The 18,976-nt window shown below is 35.0% G+C and overlaps 1 protein-coding gene across 8 annotated transcripts in view; it reads left to right on the top strand.

The window, feature by feature from the left end:
- The window catches only part of HEATR5A (HEAT repeat containing 5A), a 64,373-nt gene that overhangs the window by 14,471 nt on the left and 30,926 nt on the right, over positions 1 to 18,976 (top strand). For 7 of the 8 annotated variants that reach the window (XM_074542730.1, XM_074542728.1, XM_074542731.1 and 4 more), the window contains exons 5-17: positions 361 to 469; positions 987 to 1,136; positions 1,390 to 1,561; positions 3,517 to 3,677; positions 6,172 to 6,427; positions 7,522 to 7,677; positions 8,382 to 8,632; positions 11,017 to 11,128; positions 11,986 to 12,138; positions 13,427 to 13,526; positions 14,042 to 14,151; positions 18,312 to 18,475; positions 18,578 to 18,753. In XM_074542730.1, coding sequence (XP_074398831.1) covers positions 361 to 469; positions 987 to 1,136; positions 1,390 to 1,561; positions 3,517 to 3,677; positions 6,172 to 6,427; positions 7,522 to 7,677; positions 8,382 to 8,632; positions 11,017 to 11,128; positions 11,986 to 12,138; positions 13,427 to 13,526; positions 14,042 to 14,151; positions 18,312 to 18,475; positions 18,578 to 18,753 — 2,070 coding nt within the window. The remainder of the gene's footprint in view (positions 1 to 360; positions 470 to 986; positions 1,137 to 1,389; positions 1,562 to 3,516; positions 3,678 to 6,171; positions 6,428 to 7,521; positions 7,678 to 8,381; positions 8,633 to 11,016; positions 11,129 to 11,985; positions 12,139 to 13,426; positions 13,527 to 14,041; positions 14,152 to 18,311; positions 18,476 to 18,577; positions 18,754 to 18,976) is intronic. The other variant, XM_014266398.3, reaches the window with a different exon arrangement.

An 18,976-nucleotide genomic window follows, 5' to 3' on the forward strand; every position in this document is an offset into this window, starting at 1 on the left:
TGACTACTTCTGGCAGCATCTACTGCAGCATGACACAGAGCATGCTTAGTAAGAAATTAATGTTAAGGTTTAAAGGTGGATGTGAGAACTATTCCTCTTGCAAAATGTACTGGAAAGTTGTATTACCTGAATTCTTGTATTATCCCAGTTACTTTAGCAACCCTTGTATCTGCATTTCTTCTAGAGAGTATGTGCCACATACAGACCATTTTTTTTCCCTTTTGATGATCCACTTAACATTTTTGGGACATCCTGTTTAGTTATTTTGCTGTTTGCACATTGATTACTTCAGTCGTCTTAATCCCTTTCATCTCTTAGTGCATCCATTTTCACGCGTCTTTGGATTTGCTTTTGTTTTAGTGCTGCGGTGGTATGCTTGGGCTATTTATACAAAAAATTGGGAAGAATTTTGGGAAACAGTTTTACTGACACCGTTGGGAATGTGCTTAAAGCAATGAAGAATGCAGAGGTATTGGAACAGCATGTTTAAAAAATGAATGGAAAAATAAAAGGATTTTTAGTGCTGGTAGCTGGACCAATGAATAAGAGAAAATGCATGATATCAAAATACAAAAAAAAAAATTGTGAAAAGTCAGATAAATATCAGTATCTAAATTCTAAAGAAGTACTAGAGTTAATGGATTATGACTATAAAAGGATGGATCACAACTTTTCTTTATCTGATTTCATGAAATTACTTCATAAATTAGAAAATGTAATTGCATTATTAATGAGAACATTTTTTCTATAGCTTGTACTTTTTGTTTTGGGCTTTATACTTGTAATTATTGCTTTTCAATAGAATATAGAATTACTGTTTTCATTTGCTCATAGAATTTTGGGGTGAGTTATCTGCTTTAAGTTATTTCAGAATGAATAGATCTCTGAAAGACAGCCATTTCTTACCTATTTCAGTAGTTGGTGTTTTGAATTTCCAAGGAACTTAGGGTTACAAAACTTTAACATTTCTCTTTTTCATTTTTCAGTCTCAAGGTCGTTATGAAATCATGCTTAGTTTGCAAAATATATTAAATGGTTTAGGAGCTGCTGCTATTCCCTGTCACAGAGATATTTACAAAGCTGCCCGATCATGTCTGACAGATCGATCCATGGCTGTCCGCTGTGCTGCTGCTAAGGTAAACTGTTCCAATAGCTGTTGAAGTAGCTCCCTAAAACATAAAATTCTGTTTTAATGATCGATGAACACGGAGGTAAAAAGATTCTTTGCTTATGTGTGTCCCTTCGATATTAACTCGGCAGAAAAAATAAAAGTAATTTTACTTTGAAGCAAGTATTTTGTTAGGGAGAACTCAGTGTATTATGCAGCAAACTAAAATTTTTACTGAATGCTTTTCCATGTCAAAACACTGTTTCCCTTTTTTTGTCTAGTGTCTTCTTGAACTTCAAAATGAAGCAATATTTATGTGGAGTACGGACCTGGATAGTGTTGTTACCTTATGTTTTAAATCCTTTGAAGGTTCCAATTATGATGTACGATTAGCGGTTTCAAAACTTTTAGGGACAATATTGGCTAGAGCTCTAACATCCAAGCAGATAACAGGTAAAACATGTGCTTTCTTTGCTGATTCCTCATCTGTAAAAGTTTGTCAAATTATAAGAAGCTCTCAAGTTCTGTTGAAGCCTGAAGTGAAATCACATTTTAAGCTTCTTTTGACTGTTCATATCTCTAATTTGGTCTTTTTTCTAACTTTTTTCTTGTGAAGTGCTGTTTTTTTGTTGTGTCTATCTATCTATCTATCTATAATAATGAACAATGGAAAGTAGTTAGTAAAACTTGTTCTCCACTATGAAATTGCTGTTGTATGGAGAAAAATTAGTAACTTCAGGAATTGAAAAGCAAGATTAATTTAAGCAGTTTAGAAGTAACTAAGATTTGAGGCAGTCTCTGTCACACTAAAAAGTTAAGGATACCTTCAAGCTGTTTTCCTGCAGTAGTCGATGCAACATCTGGATTGTCAATGAATAGCAGTATAAATATGATCAGAAGCAGAAATTAGCAGGCAGTTTTGTTCACACAACAGCTATGTAACAGTACTTGAGTTGACTGAAGCATCCTGGCACAAAGTTACCATCTCAAATACTTTGTGTGACTCAGACTGAGTGGTTTTAGCCTTAGAAGCCCCAAGGTAAATGTCTAACTGTAATCTAAACAATATATAACAGGCTGCAGAATAAGTGTGATTGAGACTGATTGTTCTGCTTTTAATGACAGCAGAGAAGGCCTTCAGTGCAACAACCAGCAAATGACAACATGATATGCCTTTCAGCCTTTCAGCCCAGCTCACTGTCTTTCAAAATCCTTGAAGCTGTGTACTTGCATTGTAGACCCTGAAGTCTTGGTTTGCAAAGTATTTCCCCCAGAAATTTTTGGAGAGAATTACTGTGTTACAGAAAAAAAATCATTACTTTTCTCAATAAAATAAAAAAATATTCTGACCTCTTTATAGACTCATTAGTTTCCTTTAATCTGTGTAAGCAACGTACTTGTTATTTCTAAGGCTCTAAGACAAGGTTATGTAAGAAGCTTATAAATTATTTGGTTGGCTATTTCAAGGAGTTTTGCCCTTATTTTAGTTATTTTTAGTTAAAAAGGAGTTAGAGCTAAGTGGGGCAGAAGCTAGATGGGGACTAGAGGGGGCTGGGGGAGAAGTACAGGAGGAAATTTGTACTCCTGAAATTTGTGCATTGCATCTCATAACCTGCTGATATTGAGGGGGGTTCTGTTAAATTTTTTTTTCTGGACATACTCATCTCCAATCTTCTCATTCCTTTTCTCATTTGAAGCCTTGAAAGAGAATGAAAAATGCAGTGAAAATCTTAGGTTTGCACAGTGTGCTGTCGTTGTGCTAAGTTTACATGAACATGTCCCAGCATGGATTTTAAATGAGCTTTCTATTAAGAAATAAAGCCCTGGAATAGGAATTAGGGATGGGTTATTTTCCTAAATACTTGAAAGCATATTTTATTTTTCTCACTCTTTTAGAGGACTATCTTAATGCTAAGGTGACTTGATATTTTTTCTAAGAGGACCTGTAGCTGTGTCTTTACCTGGCTAAGTGTAGTAGAGGGGGATCTGCGCTGTCTGAGGTTTGGAACAGAGGTTGTGTTTGCTGGAAAGCTGTAATATGTAAGAACCAGGACTTCCATGAAGCTGTGGGTGGTGGGAGTAGACCTTACAGACCTTTTTGCAGAGGGAGCATAGATGGTAAATACTGAGGATGGGTAAATGTAAATATGCACATTAAATAATGGCTTCAACTACTTAAAGGTAGTTAAAGCAGAAAAACTTGAGAACTATTTTGTTTTGCTGGAGCACTGAGAGCTAAAATGTCCGTTTCTGTTGTGAAGTTATGCTCAAACAGTATTTGGATTTGATTGTGCTACTGAGTTTGTGCAAATTATTTTTACTAAAATTAAGAGAGTTGATGCTCTACTTGTGAAATATAGCAAGATTTTTGAACTATTCCTCTAAAGATGTACATCTGTTTTTATTAGCCTCCACCAAGCACAACTTCCGCAGAGTCTCTTTGGAGGATGTGATGGAGCTGTTGGGAACTGGATTTCTGCGTGGAAGTTGTGGATTTCTGCGAGCCAGTGGTGATATGTTGAAAGGGACCAGTTCAGTCAGCAGAGATGTTAGAGTTGGAGTCACCCAGGTTTGGATTACGCCAGTTATGATTTTCTGAGATTGCCAAACATTTGTATAATTGCTTTGCTCTGTATATATCTCTTCTTTCGTCCCTTTTTTTGTGTTTGTAATGAAATGTATACATTTCAAAATAAGAATTTACATCTTGAGTCATGCTAGAAAGAAAAGAGACTTCTGATGTTGCATATTGTTTACCCAAGAGTTTGACATTTTAAAAATTAAATATGTACTACTTGTGAAAGCTTCACATGATAGGAATTTCAAATGAGTGATATAAATACATTTTTTAAATTTAAAACTTATTTCCTTACATTTGAAAATTAAAGGGAGAAGTTACAAGAAATGTTTGAACTTGAAATAGTTTCCTGCTGTATAGGGAATTCCAAGTCTAGTTCTGAAAGGTTGTTTAAGTGCATGAAAAGTAAGGAAAATTATTTAGTGAAAAAAAAAACAGCATCTGTTTTGCTGTGTTCCAGGATGCTCAAAGCATAGAATCTTGTAAAGTGAACAGGACTGAAGCCAGGTCATGTAGTGCCTGCTGTTAAAAACAGTACAAATTTTTCAGATAATATCAGGTTGGCTTCATTCTGTAAATATCATCTTAGATGTAAACATGCTGAATTGTAGATATTCAAATGTGAAACTTGTGACTCAAGACTAAAGGTCATGATGAACATTTATGCACGAGTAGCTGTGATTATTTTAGTATGTTACAGTCCCACAGCTATATGAAAACCACCTTTGCCAGTAAGGCAGTTTTGCCAGTACATTTCAACTTCTGTGCAAAAGATCTTTAAATTAGCTTGCATTACTGATACAAGCTGCCAGATTTTGCAGTGAAACAGCTAGAAGGTGCTGCAAATTGTCTTCTGTGCTCAGGTCGTGCTGAGTGGAAGCATTAAATTTTGGCAGAGAGAGCAGAAAAGCTAGGGAACAATAATACCTTGACAGCTATTTGCCTAGAAAATGCACGCCAGAGATTTCAAGGGTGTTCTACATACATGGTAGTTTTATTAGTTTTCCAGGTATATATCAGATATCTCAGTTGAATGTTTTGACTACTTGTACTGGTTTTTGGCAGTTGTCTCCTTTTTCATATGTATCTATGTTAACGCAGTAGTGCCTGTGCTAGATGGTACACTCAAACAGGACCAGAACAGTTTAAATAGTGCAATGTTTCTACAAAAAAAGGTTGAAAAATTGTGAATTATTCAGTGCTTGTGAATAGAAAACACGTGCAGTTAAAAAATGTATTAATTAGTGAGTTGCAGCTTATTATGAATTTAAAAATAAGAAAGGCTCTGAAGATAACTTCTTACTTATAGAGGATTTTAGATTTTTTCAAGACAAGTTCAAGACAGAGTTTAACATGTGGCCACTCTTCACAAGTCTTTATCCTGTTAAATTCTTCAGGTTTCAAATCTGTAAAACCAGGGTAATGTACTGATGCATTATGAAGCCTAAGTAGTATTTGTCAAGAACAATAATCTGCTAAAAGGATCTAATAGTATAATTATTTTGTCTACAATATTTCCCTTTCTTTTAAATGAGTAATTTTGTTGTGAATGTTAGACAGAAGACAAAGTATGTATTAGGTAAATACAGAAATTGATTGATACAAGCAGTAGTTGAAAGTAGATTGATATAAGCTGTAGCAAAAAGTTCCTTTCTTAGGAGGAATTTTGTGTGCTCATTTGCATATTCTCATTTTTTGTATTCTGTTTTTTTGATCTATTCATTAAAAGCATCCAACATATGCACATAGAAGGCAATTGTAGGGTAGCTTATTATGTGGTGAAATAAATGGTCTTGGGGTGATTAGGTTTGTAAAGTGATTCTGCATTCTTTCTCTTTGTGGTGACAGTCTTTTTATGGTACCTCCATTGCAAGGCAAACTATTAAAATTCATTGGGTTGAAGAACAGTGCTTGGGGGCTGCAAATATTCCCTGATTCAGACCCTTTAATAACCAAATTTTCTCTGGGTTATGGGTTATAGTTTTGTAACATAGTAGTTCTCAAAATGCATTCATACATTAAATTTGGGGTTCATGTGCAGAATGTTAAATAGCTGGAAGCTGTTGTTCAGTGGGAACAAATACAATGTTTTACATAACAAGTGCCTGTGCAGGGTAAACTGCCATTTCTCGCACTCTGGAATGAGATGACATGGGCAAGCAGCTTGAAATAACTTACAGTCAAAGCAGGCTGCAATATTACTAGTGCAGAATCACAGCATACACTGACTTGGAAGGGACCCATAACAGTTTTAATAGTAATTTAAATTATTTTTAAAAATTAAAGTAATACATAAATTTAAAAAAAATAGATATCTAAAAGTGAGAAAGTATGTGATTTATGGATGCATAAATTTCTAAATCATTTCAGTTTAGTGTTCTAGTTGTGGCAATGTGAAGATTAAAAAAATAAGCATGTAGGATAATTAGCAGTGAATTTCCACATATTTTGCTCTAAAGTATGTTTCTTTTGAAATCTCTTTCAGGCATATGTGGTATTTGTCTCTACTTTAGGAGCACAATGGCTTGAAAGGAACTTCTCTGCCTTCCTATCTCATATTCTGGATCTTGTGTCTCAGTCTCACCCCAAGGCTGTTCAGAGTGCCATGGATGCTATCGGCTGTCGCCGCTGCGTTTCATTCATCCTTCGAGCTACAGTAGGAGGCCTGCTTGGGGAAAAGGCTCAGATTGCAGCTGCCAAGGAGATTTGTCAGGCCATCTGGAAACTGAAGAAAGTTGTAGGTATGGGTCTAACAAGATTATCCATTCAGGCCTCTGTTTTTCCTTTTTTAAGTGATTGTCCAACTACCTAATCCAGAATCCGCAGAAATAGAATATATGGTGCTGATTTATTACCATGATAATGTAGAGGGCTTTTGATGGACTGCTTTGTTTTTAGCTTGGGATGGTTATTTGCTTCTGTGTGTCTGTGTGTACCCACATAAGTATATACAGATTTTTTTTAACATTCTGTTCCTGGCAAATAAAATTTTAACCATTACCAAATTAAATAATTGCAATAATAGTATACAGACAGTATTGTAAAGTAAGTTAGGTTGCCAGATAATGCATTTCTAGTCAGATCCTGCCTTCCTGTTCAGAGCAGTTGACACTACTGAAGGTTCAAAAAAGAAGCATTTGTTCCTAAATGACACATGAGCTTTTCTCATAGAGAAAAAAGATCTCTTGCATGATAAGGTCTTGTACACTGCTTCCAGAAAATGCCTCTGATCTTCCACCATTGTCCTTCTGGAGGAGAAGAAAGAGAATCCTGGACATAACCTGTTGTCCTCTGGTGTACATGTTGTATCTGATTTAAATATCTAAATGGTTTGTGTCTAAAGAGACATAATGATCTATGCCTCAAAATATAAACCTTCAACAAGCATAATATTTTCCCCCCCTCTTCCTTGCATAGCTCTGCCTTCCCACTTGCTTGATCTTGCAAGATTTCATTCTTTTCTTCCTTTTTTTTTCCCTACAATGCAGTAAAATCTGGCTAGTTATATCCAAGTATGTCTTATTCAAGTTACTTTTGGTAGGGCAGACAGTAGCCTGTGATGTAAAGGGCAGACAATCCCTATGATGTAAAGATAAGTAATTTGGTATTTTCCATTTATCCACACAATTGCCCTCACAGATGTTACTACACCATCCTTTTAGTAAAAGAAATGTACTTGTCTCAGTGAAGGTAACCCTTTATGAAAACAATAATAAAAGTGGTAAAAACTCGTTTAGTAGTAAAAACAACTTCTCTTGGCAAAAAACTTTCTCCCATCTGTTTGTTTGATTTTGGTAATGATTTCATGGTGATTTTTTTTTTATTGTGTTATCAGATGCTGCAATAAGTGATGGTAACTTGGAAACAAAAATTAATACAACAGATGTGACAGCGAGTCAGCATGTGCTTGTGTGTGCACTTCAGGAGCTCGGAAGTCTCATTCATGGCTTAGGAACTACAGCAGCACCATTACTGCAAGACTCCAGTACAGGTACAAGCCCTGAATTATTTTGTGAACCAGAGTACAAATCTAATTTATATTTGTTTGTTCACTGTGATCTTCTTTGATTTTATGTGGCTATTCTTCTCGTGCTCAGTCTCCTAACCAGGGTCCTCCATAGTTCTTCTATTATTTTCTTCCAAGAAACTTTAAAAAAAAGGGCTGCGGGGGGGGGAGGAGGAGGGAAAGTTGTCTGCCTTACATACTGTAGGAAAATTTTAGACATTGCCCAAAGAGTTCTGTATCTTTCCTAACTTGTACAAGTATGTAAGTTTAAAAAAAAAATCTTCATTTAATTTTACTCCATTAAGGGTCGTATTTAAATTGCAACACTACATAATGTTTATAGTAGAACTGATTGAGCTGGGTACCTTTATTTTTCTTATTTAGCTGCATCCATGGCATGGATTTCTGCTTCCTTACAGAAGCTTACAGATATTTTCTATGTATGTTGAGGCATAACTGTGCAATATGTTAGGTTTTCTCCATAATGTTGCTTTTCATCCAGGATAATTTTTTCTAAAAAGAGCTTAATTATTTAAATTTGTTACAGTTATTTTAAAATAATAGTACTTTTCCAAGAGAAGTATAGAAATTGGATCATGTTATGTTTGCCAGTCCTGTGTATACATTTTTGCATGTTTGACAATCTGCTTCCCTCTTCCTTAAGTGTGTTTGTGCATATTATTTTTCAGGTGTTCTGGAGGCAGTGATTTCTGTCATTCTTCATCCCAGCATTTCAGTTAGACTGACAGCAGCGTGGTGTTTGCGCTGTATTGCAGTAGCCCTGCCCTCCCATGTGTCCCTGCTGTTGGATCGTTGCATTGAACGCCTCAGTGCTTTGAAATCCTGCCCAGAAGCAGTAACTGGCTATAGTTTTGCTGTGGCTGCTTTGCTGGGTGCAGTAAAACATTGTCCTTTAGGAATTCCACATGGAAAAGGGAAGGTATGATGTGAATACTTTTCATATAGTCTGTTCTTGTATTTTTTTGCAGTGGTATTTGCATATTTTCTTAGTGACATGATCACAATACCCAGTGATACTGATGAGATACTTTGGTTCCTCAAGAAGAGGACTTTGAAGCATACCATGACTCAAATAAGCAATTGTTTCTCTCACATGTATGAGGAGCAAAAAATCCTGTTTCTTGGGAATGACTCTCAAGTGTACAGGTTAGTCAGTGCTTACAGTGCTTACAGCAATAACTGCAGTTATCTTGAAAATCGTTGGTCAAGTCCAACAGATAGACACTTGTGTTTTGTTTTATAGACTGTAACAGAAATCAGCTTCTTGCATTGACTCAGTCAAGGTGCCAGTCTCCTCAGAAGCACAGAGAGAAGATGCTGTGCTCTGAAGTGTTAAGGATATGCAGCTCTAGAAATAAAGACTGGGGGAAGGAGCTGTTTCCATCTTAATGGGAACTTTATCCACTGAGTTACTCATGTTTGGAAAACTGTGGTGGATCACAAATGTCAGCAGCACATGCTATTTTTTTGCATGATGTAGATACTTACATTCTTTCTTCTGGAAATAACTGTTTCAGTGTCAGCCGGCATTAAGAACATTCTGGACCTTCAAAGTCCTGACTGATGAACATTTCCTTGTGATTGCTGAAAGATCATGCAGAGAGAACAAAATGGATGGCATTTGCCCCTTTTTTAGATAAAAAGTGTCATTCAGATACTATGCACCTAAGCAGAGCTGAAGTTTCTGTTTAACAGAGAAACATAATTCTTAACAAAGATTTCTTTTAGAGGAATGTAATAGGATGAAATAGGGTGGGGAGGAGGTATGGGAGGGCACAACAAAAAATGGAAGGAACACTGTATTCTGTACTAAGCTGGTAGGGGGAAGAACAGAACAGTTGACAAAAGCTCTTTTCTGCTCTCTCCTAGGAACACTGCCAGATTCCAGACTAGTTCTTCTTCTGAGGAGCAGAAAGAGACCAGTGTTGAGTAGAGCAGTGTTGAGAAGGAAATATCAAACATAGACAATAGTGATCTGTAGAGAAGCTGTTCTATATTAATGGATTTTCCTTTGAGAGGAGATAGAGTTGCAGGTGGAACATAAAGAAAAATTAGTGAGCTTATATATACTTAACATTCAGTTCTATTGCTTATAATTCAGTTTTAAAAAATTCTTCAAATATAAGGCATTCCTGCTAGTACAGAGAGAAAAATTGTCAGAAATCATTAAATTACATCATTTCTAGCATGTATGCTTTTATGGGTAGTATATGTATACTAAGTTTTTAGTGATTTTTTAGTAGTATAATTTTAAAAAGGTACTGTTTTATTTTAGAATCAAATGTATTAACTCTAGCAGGAATCGATACAGATACATTTCTTCTTTTACAACTATCTGGTAGCATTATGGAACCGGGGAAACTAATACTTCAGATTGGAAAAAAGACATCAGATGAAGTTTTGGAAGAGTAAAAATCTCAAACATTCATGAAGCAAACTTTGATATGCAACCTTTCATACCATTTTAAGTGTGAAAAGAATTTATATCAGGATATGTTCTATCTTAAGCTTTTTAATGATACTTTTGATAATGACACTTGTTACTTGGAATACTGACTTATGAGCAGTTTATTTTGGAGACTGGACATAATGCAAGATGTAAGATGTTTTTTAGCATTTGTGAAACATAATTGAAGCAAACAACATGCAGAATACTTACAGCATTTGTAGACATACTGTGGTAATTGTGCATGGGCACAAGAGTGTTCCTCAATGTAAATTGTAGGTACCTCTTGGTGACAAGTGGACTCACCTTGCATTTAGCACATAGAGGGCATGTGCAATTATTCTGGAGCAGCTAAAATAGGATTAATTCTAACTATACTATTTTAATTTATTTGTCAGTCATACCATTTGTTGATTTGGTAAATATTCAGAGAGAACGATAGACTTTATTCTGGCACAAGGATAAAAAAGATAATTACCACTCTCAACCATTCTTCTGAGCTGTAATTCATAGATGTCGCGAATACACTGTGACATAAACAGAATGTCAGAAAACTTGTATCCTTCCAATGCACATTCCTGTGGAAATTAGCAGTTGTCATTTTACTGCTGATAAAGGAGAGCATACAGAGCAGCAAAGGAACATATGAAGTACTCCAGAGAACTCCTGAGGCCATCCCAGACTAGTGCTGAAGTCAGGAATTGCAATTTCATGAGCCTGATTTTATTGCCATAGTGTAAGAGGAAGGAGGAAATCTGGGAGCAAGAGAATAGGATTAAGTATTACACCAAATAGTATTGAAAAAAAATTGGTATTTACCAAATTGTGATTGTCTGTTTTTCTCTTTTACTTTGAAGGTAATCATGACAGTAGCAGAGGATTTGTTGTGTTCTGCTTCTCAGAACAGTCGCATTTCACTGCAGCGAATGCAGGCTGGATGGCTCCTGATAGCTGCTCTCATGACATTAGGTAGTAACTTTCTACAGTTCTTCTTAATCTACATTATGGTGTTCAGTGTTCTGTCTCTGAGTTTTTATTTGAGGTTTTGTCTAATTTACTGCTGCAAAATAATTTTAAAAATCCCAAATGTTGAAATATTTAGAAAAGCTTTCTGAGATAAAAATGTTATCTCTTTCAAATTTACTATTAGTTCATTGGGAGCTATGTTTGAATAATAGTGATTGGAGTGGGACTGCTATTAATTAAATGTAGATAATAAATTTCGAAGTGAATCTAACCAAGTGATCATGAAGAACTTTAAAATATTTGTCACAGCAAAAAATGAGCTAATAATTTGCATTTCCTGCTTGTCAGGCATTTGAAATCTTGCAGAACTTTTAAAGATGTATTACTGGTCAGGTTATTGTCTGTGGTCAATAAGTTATTAATGAAGAACGTATTTTATTTTGGTCATATTTTTAATGTTTTCAGTATTATGTATAATGTATTACTTCTGCCCAACAACTCCCTTTTTGATATTGTTATACTTGATTAACCTAAAACAAATGTTTGCTTTTCTGAACGTTACTATTTATCTTTGCATCTCTTTCATGCTGGTGATCCACAGGGTCTGTACTTTGTAACAAACAGGCATTGTAGTTGGTTTGATAACGTACTAGTAAATGTGTCAATGGGTATGTAGTGATATATGAAAATGAAGTACTGAAACAATAAATATTTGAGAAATTACACATGAGAAGGCTGGAAAGTAGCATATGGTTTTGTTCACTCCTGCAGAGATTTTGTGAACACAATAAAAAAGAGAAGGAAAGAAAACTTAGTTTTATTAATCCTTGCATTGACCTGACAACTGCCAATCCTTACAGGTCCTGCAGTTGTCCAACATCATCTGCCACGAATCCTGTTACTGTGGAAGTGCATATTTCCATCATCTCCTAAGGACCTGGAAACAGAGAAGACACGAGGAGATGCATTTACCTGGCAAGTAACACTGGAAGGTCGTGCTGGTGCCCTCTGTGGTAAGCAGAATTTACTGTCTTTCTCTGCATATTTGTTATATGTTAATTTTAGTTAATTTTATTAGTTAATTTTCTTTTTGAAAGAACAAGAACACTCCATGTTGATTTTTTTTCACTAGATGGTAAAGTCTATATTCCCTCCATATATAACATACATGCTATATAACATATGTGCTTATATATCAATAAATATATGCTTATATATCATATGTTTCATTTTGTGGTGGAAAAACAAACAAACAAAAAAAACCCAAAAAAAACCCCAATATAGTTTTTCCTCTCCTTCTTCTAATCAGTTGATTTTCAAGCAATAAATGATAATCAGGAAGGTTGCTTCTCTTGTTTAGCAAACAAATCACAACAATGACTGAAGATCCAAAGCAGGCTGTGTTCTCTTGTTTATACAGTCTATTATGTTTGGAAAATAGTGGTTTTGTTTTCTACCAGGTAACTTACTATAAGCAAAACAGAATTGATGAGTCATTCAAACATGTTTGTGAAAACGGAAGGACTTGGGTAAATATTACAATTAGGTAGTTGCAATTCTCATCCAGGAAACAGCACTTGGAATGTGGCTGCTTTCTGGTAGGTTGCAGTTTTTTATCATGAAATACTGTGAATTCGGGGTTCCAAGAAATTGCCCCAGTGATCTTCAAGTACTTAACATGTTTCAGTCTTGTATTCTAGAGTGCTAAAGGGTGCTTTGCTTTCCTGAAATGTGAGTCTTGGTATAGTAAGCATCCTGCTCCCTCACTATTAAGATACATCAGAAGATGTGGAATTCAATAGCAATTTCATTTTAGAAGTACCTAAATAATTAACCTTTCAACATTTTTTTTCTTTAGATGATAGAGAATTAATATGCTAGATTCTTTAGGTGCTTTTGGAAATTAAACTCAAGTTTAGTTTTCTGTAAATTATATACATGCTAATTGGTTCTTAGAGTATAGTAATTGAACTAAATTTTAATGGAAAACTAGTAAAGTAAGCCGTAGGTCACCGATCATCTTCCTATTTTCTTTTCATTATTATGGAATTACCATGAAGTTGAGTTACATACCATCACTTAGTTCATAACTGAATGCAAAAAGTAATTGCATTTATGTATGCAATTAAAGGTCAGGATATGAATGTCCAAGCTAAAACACTGAAACAGTGCATCTGACTTTTTTCATTTCTACTTTTATTCATTATTAGTGATGTAGTAATGTAATTACTTTGCTAACGTGATTTTTTTCCCTTCAACTTACCTCACACTAAGTAAATTGAAATCCAATTCCTTTTGTAGCTATTAAAAGCTTTGTTTCCCACTGTGCTGGCCTTCTTACGGATGAAGTTGTTCAGAGACTTCTTCCTCCTCTCCCAAGTGCTGTTGATTTATTGACACAGTAAGTGTGTGTAAAAACTGTTACTTGAAAGGGTTGTATTTGGTTAGTGCACTTTCTAAAGAAGTTTCTTTTCAAGGGACAAAAATCAGTGTTTCTGTGTTCAAGAATATGCTTTGAGAAGCATCTTTTGGACGTGGATATTTTTTTTATTTAATTTCAGATCTAAGCTGGAAAGGGTTTTATTAAACTTTTGCTTTTTGAATATAGAACAATTTAATGCATTTGGGTTCCAAGCTCTAACTTAGAGAAATATATCCACAAAAGTTTGTTGTCATAAATATAAATAAATAGAAAGCTTGTTTATTTCTCTAGTATAAAATGAAAATAATGCTTGGAAATGGACAACAGACTTTCTGTCAGACCATGTGAAATAAATTGGTTTCCTTTTACTGTTATTTGTGAAAATCAAAATGTACTTCTAATATGTATAGATTTTGAAAGCATTCAGTTGAAACTGGAGTGTTACATAAAACTTGGAGTTCTTCCTATCTATGACATGCTTTTTATATTTTTAGGCTTTCTTCAATATACAAGTCATATGGAAATTCCTTAAAAACACCATCAACGGTTTACAGACAGAAACTGTATGAGTTACTAGCAGTATTGCCCCCAAAGACCTACGAAGGTACGTGTTTCCATGCAAGGAGAAATCCATTAAGAATACTGTGGGCTCATTTTAAAGGTTTTGTCCACACATATTCAGCCAGCAAAAATCAGTGCTGCCTTTTCTAAAAAACAAACTTTATTCCCTCTATTTAAGTTCGATGAATTGTAGCAAAGTCACTGTGAGTTTTGAAAAGCTAGCGTTCATGATCTTTTTTCCCTTCTCATATCAAAACAGACCTCTGTTACAAATAGACACTTTTCCTCTATTTTTGGTTGATACTTGAAGTTAGACAATGTTTTAATGATGCCCATTTTATTTTTCCATTAAATCCTAATTCCCAGAGATATAATTTTAGCTTAAACTAATTGGAGATATATACCATTGAAAGAATTCAAATTAATTGATTTAATGAAGTATGTTAGAAATTTTGAACTGCTTTACATTATATTAGAGATATATTAATCTGATCCTGTGCAGATTGTGGATAAAGAGTTTGTATTTAAAGAACAATTTCAACAAAATATGGGGATGGACTTTTTATAGAAGAGCATAACATAAAGAATCTAGGTCTCTGATCGATTAACTATGCACTGTAGGTGGATGAGTCTAACTTTCAGCTGAAATATTTAAAATCTTTGTTGTCTTTAAATCATTCGCTGTACAGTAGTTTATGAACTGCAGTAAGGAGCCATAGTTTTTTTGTCAGCTGTAAAGAGAAGCAGAGGGTATTCTTCAGGACAGAGACAATATGGTGCAACCATGCTCTAAATTAGCTGTGTCCTCTGTATTTTGGAAGGAATCCTTACTCAAATGATCTGCTCCATCTAGTGGTAACTGCTAAGGGAGTTGGGGCAAGTCCCTGACCTGTGCCTTAAAGCTGTCATCACAATAGAAGTGTATATATAATGAAGCACAGTGTATAATACTCATTTGTGAATGAAATTACATCTCCACCCCTGAGAGCAAATTATTCCTTTTGCTCTTGTAGTACAGGAGTGACATGTTACAGAATACAAATATTTGGATGTGGCTAGGTTTGGCAGTTTCTTGGTGAGTTTGGATTTTTTGTGTATGTCTAACTTCATAGAAAATACACGGTGTATTTTACAGTGTGACCTGCAAAATGTGCCTCTTGTGAGAGAGCAGCCTAGCTGAGGATGCTGCAAAAAAATAAAGAAATAGCTTGAAAAGTTTGTTATAAATAAGTGGGCACCCTGCTGAAATCTTTGAAAATAGCCTTTGAATCAAAACAGTAATTTGACAGGTGTAGTCTCAGAGGTACCCACGCATGTGTAATACAGCAGTATGAGAGTAGGGAAGGAATGGAAATGCATACATTGCCAGAACTTATTTTTATATATCTTAACATACAAGTATGCATCATTCCAAAATGCAATGAAAAGTTCCAAAGGTAAAATTTGAAACAAATACCATTCTTTCAGTTTTATTCCATTATGATAGCTTAATGCAGAAACTGTATGTGTTCGCAAATAATGGGAATTTTTAAAATAAATTGTGTGGAGAAACAGTGTCACTATGGAACTCATGATTTTTTTTCCATATCTACATTTAGTCATAAATAGGAACAATATTAGGAGTACTCTGGTGTTTCCCAGCAGGACTCATTTCACATGGCTCAGAGTGACACACTGATTGAGAAGCTTTCACAAGTTCATGGTTTTATTTCTTTTCTATTTGTTTTCTTCATTCCAGGTAGTTAGCCAGATGATAGAAATTTGTAAGTTGTTTCTTTTTGAGAAAATTGATGATGGAAACATTTACCAGGAGTTTTAATTTTAGTATTTGTAAATAATGTGCGAAACTTGTTTTCTTTAGTGCAAGAGGAGCAAAACAAATTGGCCAGGAAAATAAACAGTTGAAAACAGACTATTCATATACCCGAGCTTCTTTGTCAATGCATGCCTTTAGATTTCTGAGGCCTGAGATACTCTGATTTGTTTAGGCTCTGCTTGGTCCTTTCCTGCTCATTTTGTGCCTCTTTGATGTTTCTTTTACTGCTGTCATCATTAAAAATCATATCTGCTCAAACAACAGAATGTTACGAAGTTTTACCATGAGTGTGCATGAATCATAATTTATTTTTTGCATTATTTCAGCAGTAGCAGATATGAGAAGAACATATTAGATAAACTTGAACATCAGTGGAATACATTTAACATGTTTTAGTTGCTGTCTTCCATTGTGTATGAATGGATAAAACTTGTAATTTATCTGATCCAAAGTATGAACTTGTTAAGCTGAGGAGAGCTGGTTCTAAAATGACAAGTCATATTTGTGATAATTTTCATGTGTCATTAGTTTTGGATTATAATGTGCTCATGTTTTCAAGGCTAAACATTTATTTCTTGTGAGTTAATACAAAAAGTTTTCTACTGTCCAAATTGAAAATTTCACAAAAATAATTTCAGTGGCTTGAATTCTGTTAGGTTTCTTGATGTTTTCTGTTTCTGAAATTAATATGTTTTGTCAGACAACTCATTAGGGTTCTTTTCATACTTCAGCTTTTTGTGCTTTTTATGTTCCATGGTTTAAACCATAAAATTGAATACAGGCATTCCCTTCTCTTTCTTAATAGGATGAGATGAATTGCTAGAATGCTGAAACAGCATTCTGGCTTAAAATTTTGAACTGCTTTACATTGGGGTAATATTGTTTAAAATGTTGAGGATTGCCAACTGTCTGGGACTAAAATAAACCTTTATTTGGTTTAAAAATGCTGGATATCTCCATGAAATTTTATTTTAAAAACTGATATTATTCATAAGGGGATTTTTAAAATAAAATTTTGTCATAATGATGAGTAATAACAAAAGAACAGTCTCTAGTTGTTAACTATAGTAGTTTTTTAAAGGCTAATTTCTATTCCTTTCACACATTGCACTACATTTGGTAGTGCAAACATTTTGCATTTAGATTTGAGTAATGTTTTTTGGAAGAATTACGTACTTGCTTAATTATCCAGGGAGGCAGGCAGAGCACCAGATGCCTGCAGGGGAGACAGGCTGGTAGGGCCGGGAGCTTGACAGGTAAGGGAGAGAAAGCTTCTCAGAATAGGTTCTGTTTCCAGGGAGGGGTAAGTAGCTGGTTGCAGCTATCAGCTCTGAGTATCCTAATACCTCTGCTTGTGCTCATGAGGTGCTGAAAATTGGGTTGCCCCACTTTTTGAAACTTCTATGTCTTGAAAATTTATAAGCAACTTCAGTGCAAACATGTAATTGTGGGATCAGCTAATATCCAAATTGAATGCAAGGAATTGGGCATGTGCCCGTCTCTCCCCCCTCCCCACATCCTAGTGGTGATAATTCCCAATTAATGGGGACTTGACTTTTCAATCTTAATGCTCTGGAGGCAAATTCTTAAGTAATATTTATATAAGGACTGAGTGCACTCTTCAAGATCAGTTCTGCAGTGTTTTTCAACACAGTTAGAAACCAGTCATTTCTCATCATGTGTGATTCAGCATTGGACATGTTCTCTCTCTACAAAGACTATTTTAATGACCTGAATAGTCTGACTCAAAATGCCCAGTGTTATTGTTTTTGTATTATGTACAACCTTGTCAGAAATATTATGTGCAACAATATGTGGAATTCCCTTTTAACTACAGGGAAATTTATCATAACCTATCACTCCTACAATAAACTTAGAGTAAACTCCTGCTTTGGTTTTTGCATGCAAACTCCTAAAATGGGGGACTGCAATCATCAGCTTTTGTTTATTTGTCAAACCTATGGACGTTTTAAATTACTTCTGCTTGCCAAGTTCAAGTATTCCTTCGTGATGACATAATACATTCCACAGCATTAATTTTCAGGAAATAGAAGAAAATATGGCTGTATTCATAACTGCCATTTCCCCTCTACTTTATTTGTAAATGTAACTAATTTACTGACTTAGCAGTTGTATGGCATTATGCCTTCTGTAAAGGAAAAGGTCTCTGTTTTTCTGCTTCTAGATTGCTGTGGGAGCTTAGCTTGCTTTTGTCAGGTACTGCTCTGTGGCTTCCCCTCTAGCAGAGTCTTATATAATTAACTATTTGAAAACTAAAGACAAATGTTACATGGATGTTACTTTTTCAGTATAAATGCATTGCTCCCAAAGTTGCTTGTGGCAAAAAACTAACCAATGATTTTGAATATTTTTTCTTTAATTTAAAGGAGACTTCAGTGCTATTCTAAAAGAGTTAGTGACTGACTTGACTGTCACAGATAGCCAGATTGATGCCTCTGCATTCTTGCTTCCATCCCTTTGTCATGAGAATGATCTCCTTTTACTGGGTCCCTTACTGCAGGAGACTGACCACCGATTTATTGAAGAGCAGGTACTTTTTGTTCTATTATAAAGGTATTATTGTATTTTTGTACAATTGTAGTTATTTAGGTCAGTGGCCAAAATATGACTATCACTCTTTTCCTTCTTACAGCTCCTTTTAGGTAACAGCATAGCTGGTGGCAGCCTGGAGTATGACCCTTACTCAATTTATGAAAAATTTGCAAAAGGGGATTCAGTACCTAAACCACTACCTCCTGCATTATCTGTTATCAGTGCAGCAAGTCGACTTTTTGGAGTTATGTTTTCCCACATAACAGAATCTCACAGGTAAAGCAGTAACTTTACCTACTTTACAGCAGGTAAAGTAGTAACTGCTGGGGAATTTAGGAGATGTTGTAAGATGGTCACAGTGTTTGACTCTGAATGCAGAAGAAAACAGTTCTGAAAAAATAATGAATTGCATAAGTGGATTGTAAAGATTGTAAACCATCTGAATAGCATTAGACCACCAAATTATTGGACTTTTCTCTTTAAAGTTACTGACAACAAG

The sequence above is a fragment of the Zonotrichia albicollis genome, chromosome 6 (genome assembly GCF_047830755.1).
Source record: "Zonotrichia albicollis isolate bZonAlb1 chromosome 6, bZonAlb1.hap1, whole genome shotgun sequence".
In the NCBI taxonomy this organism is placed as follows: Eukaryota; Metazoa; Chordata; class Aves; order Passeriformes; family Passerellidae; genus Zonotrichia; species Zonotrichia albicollis.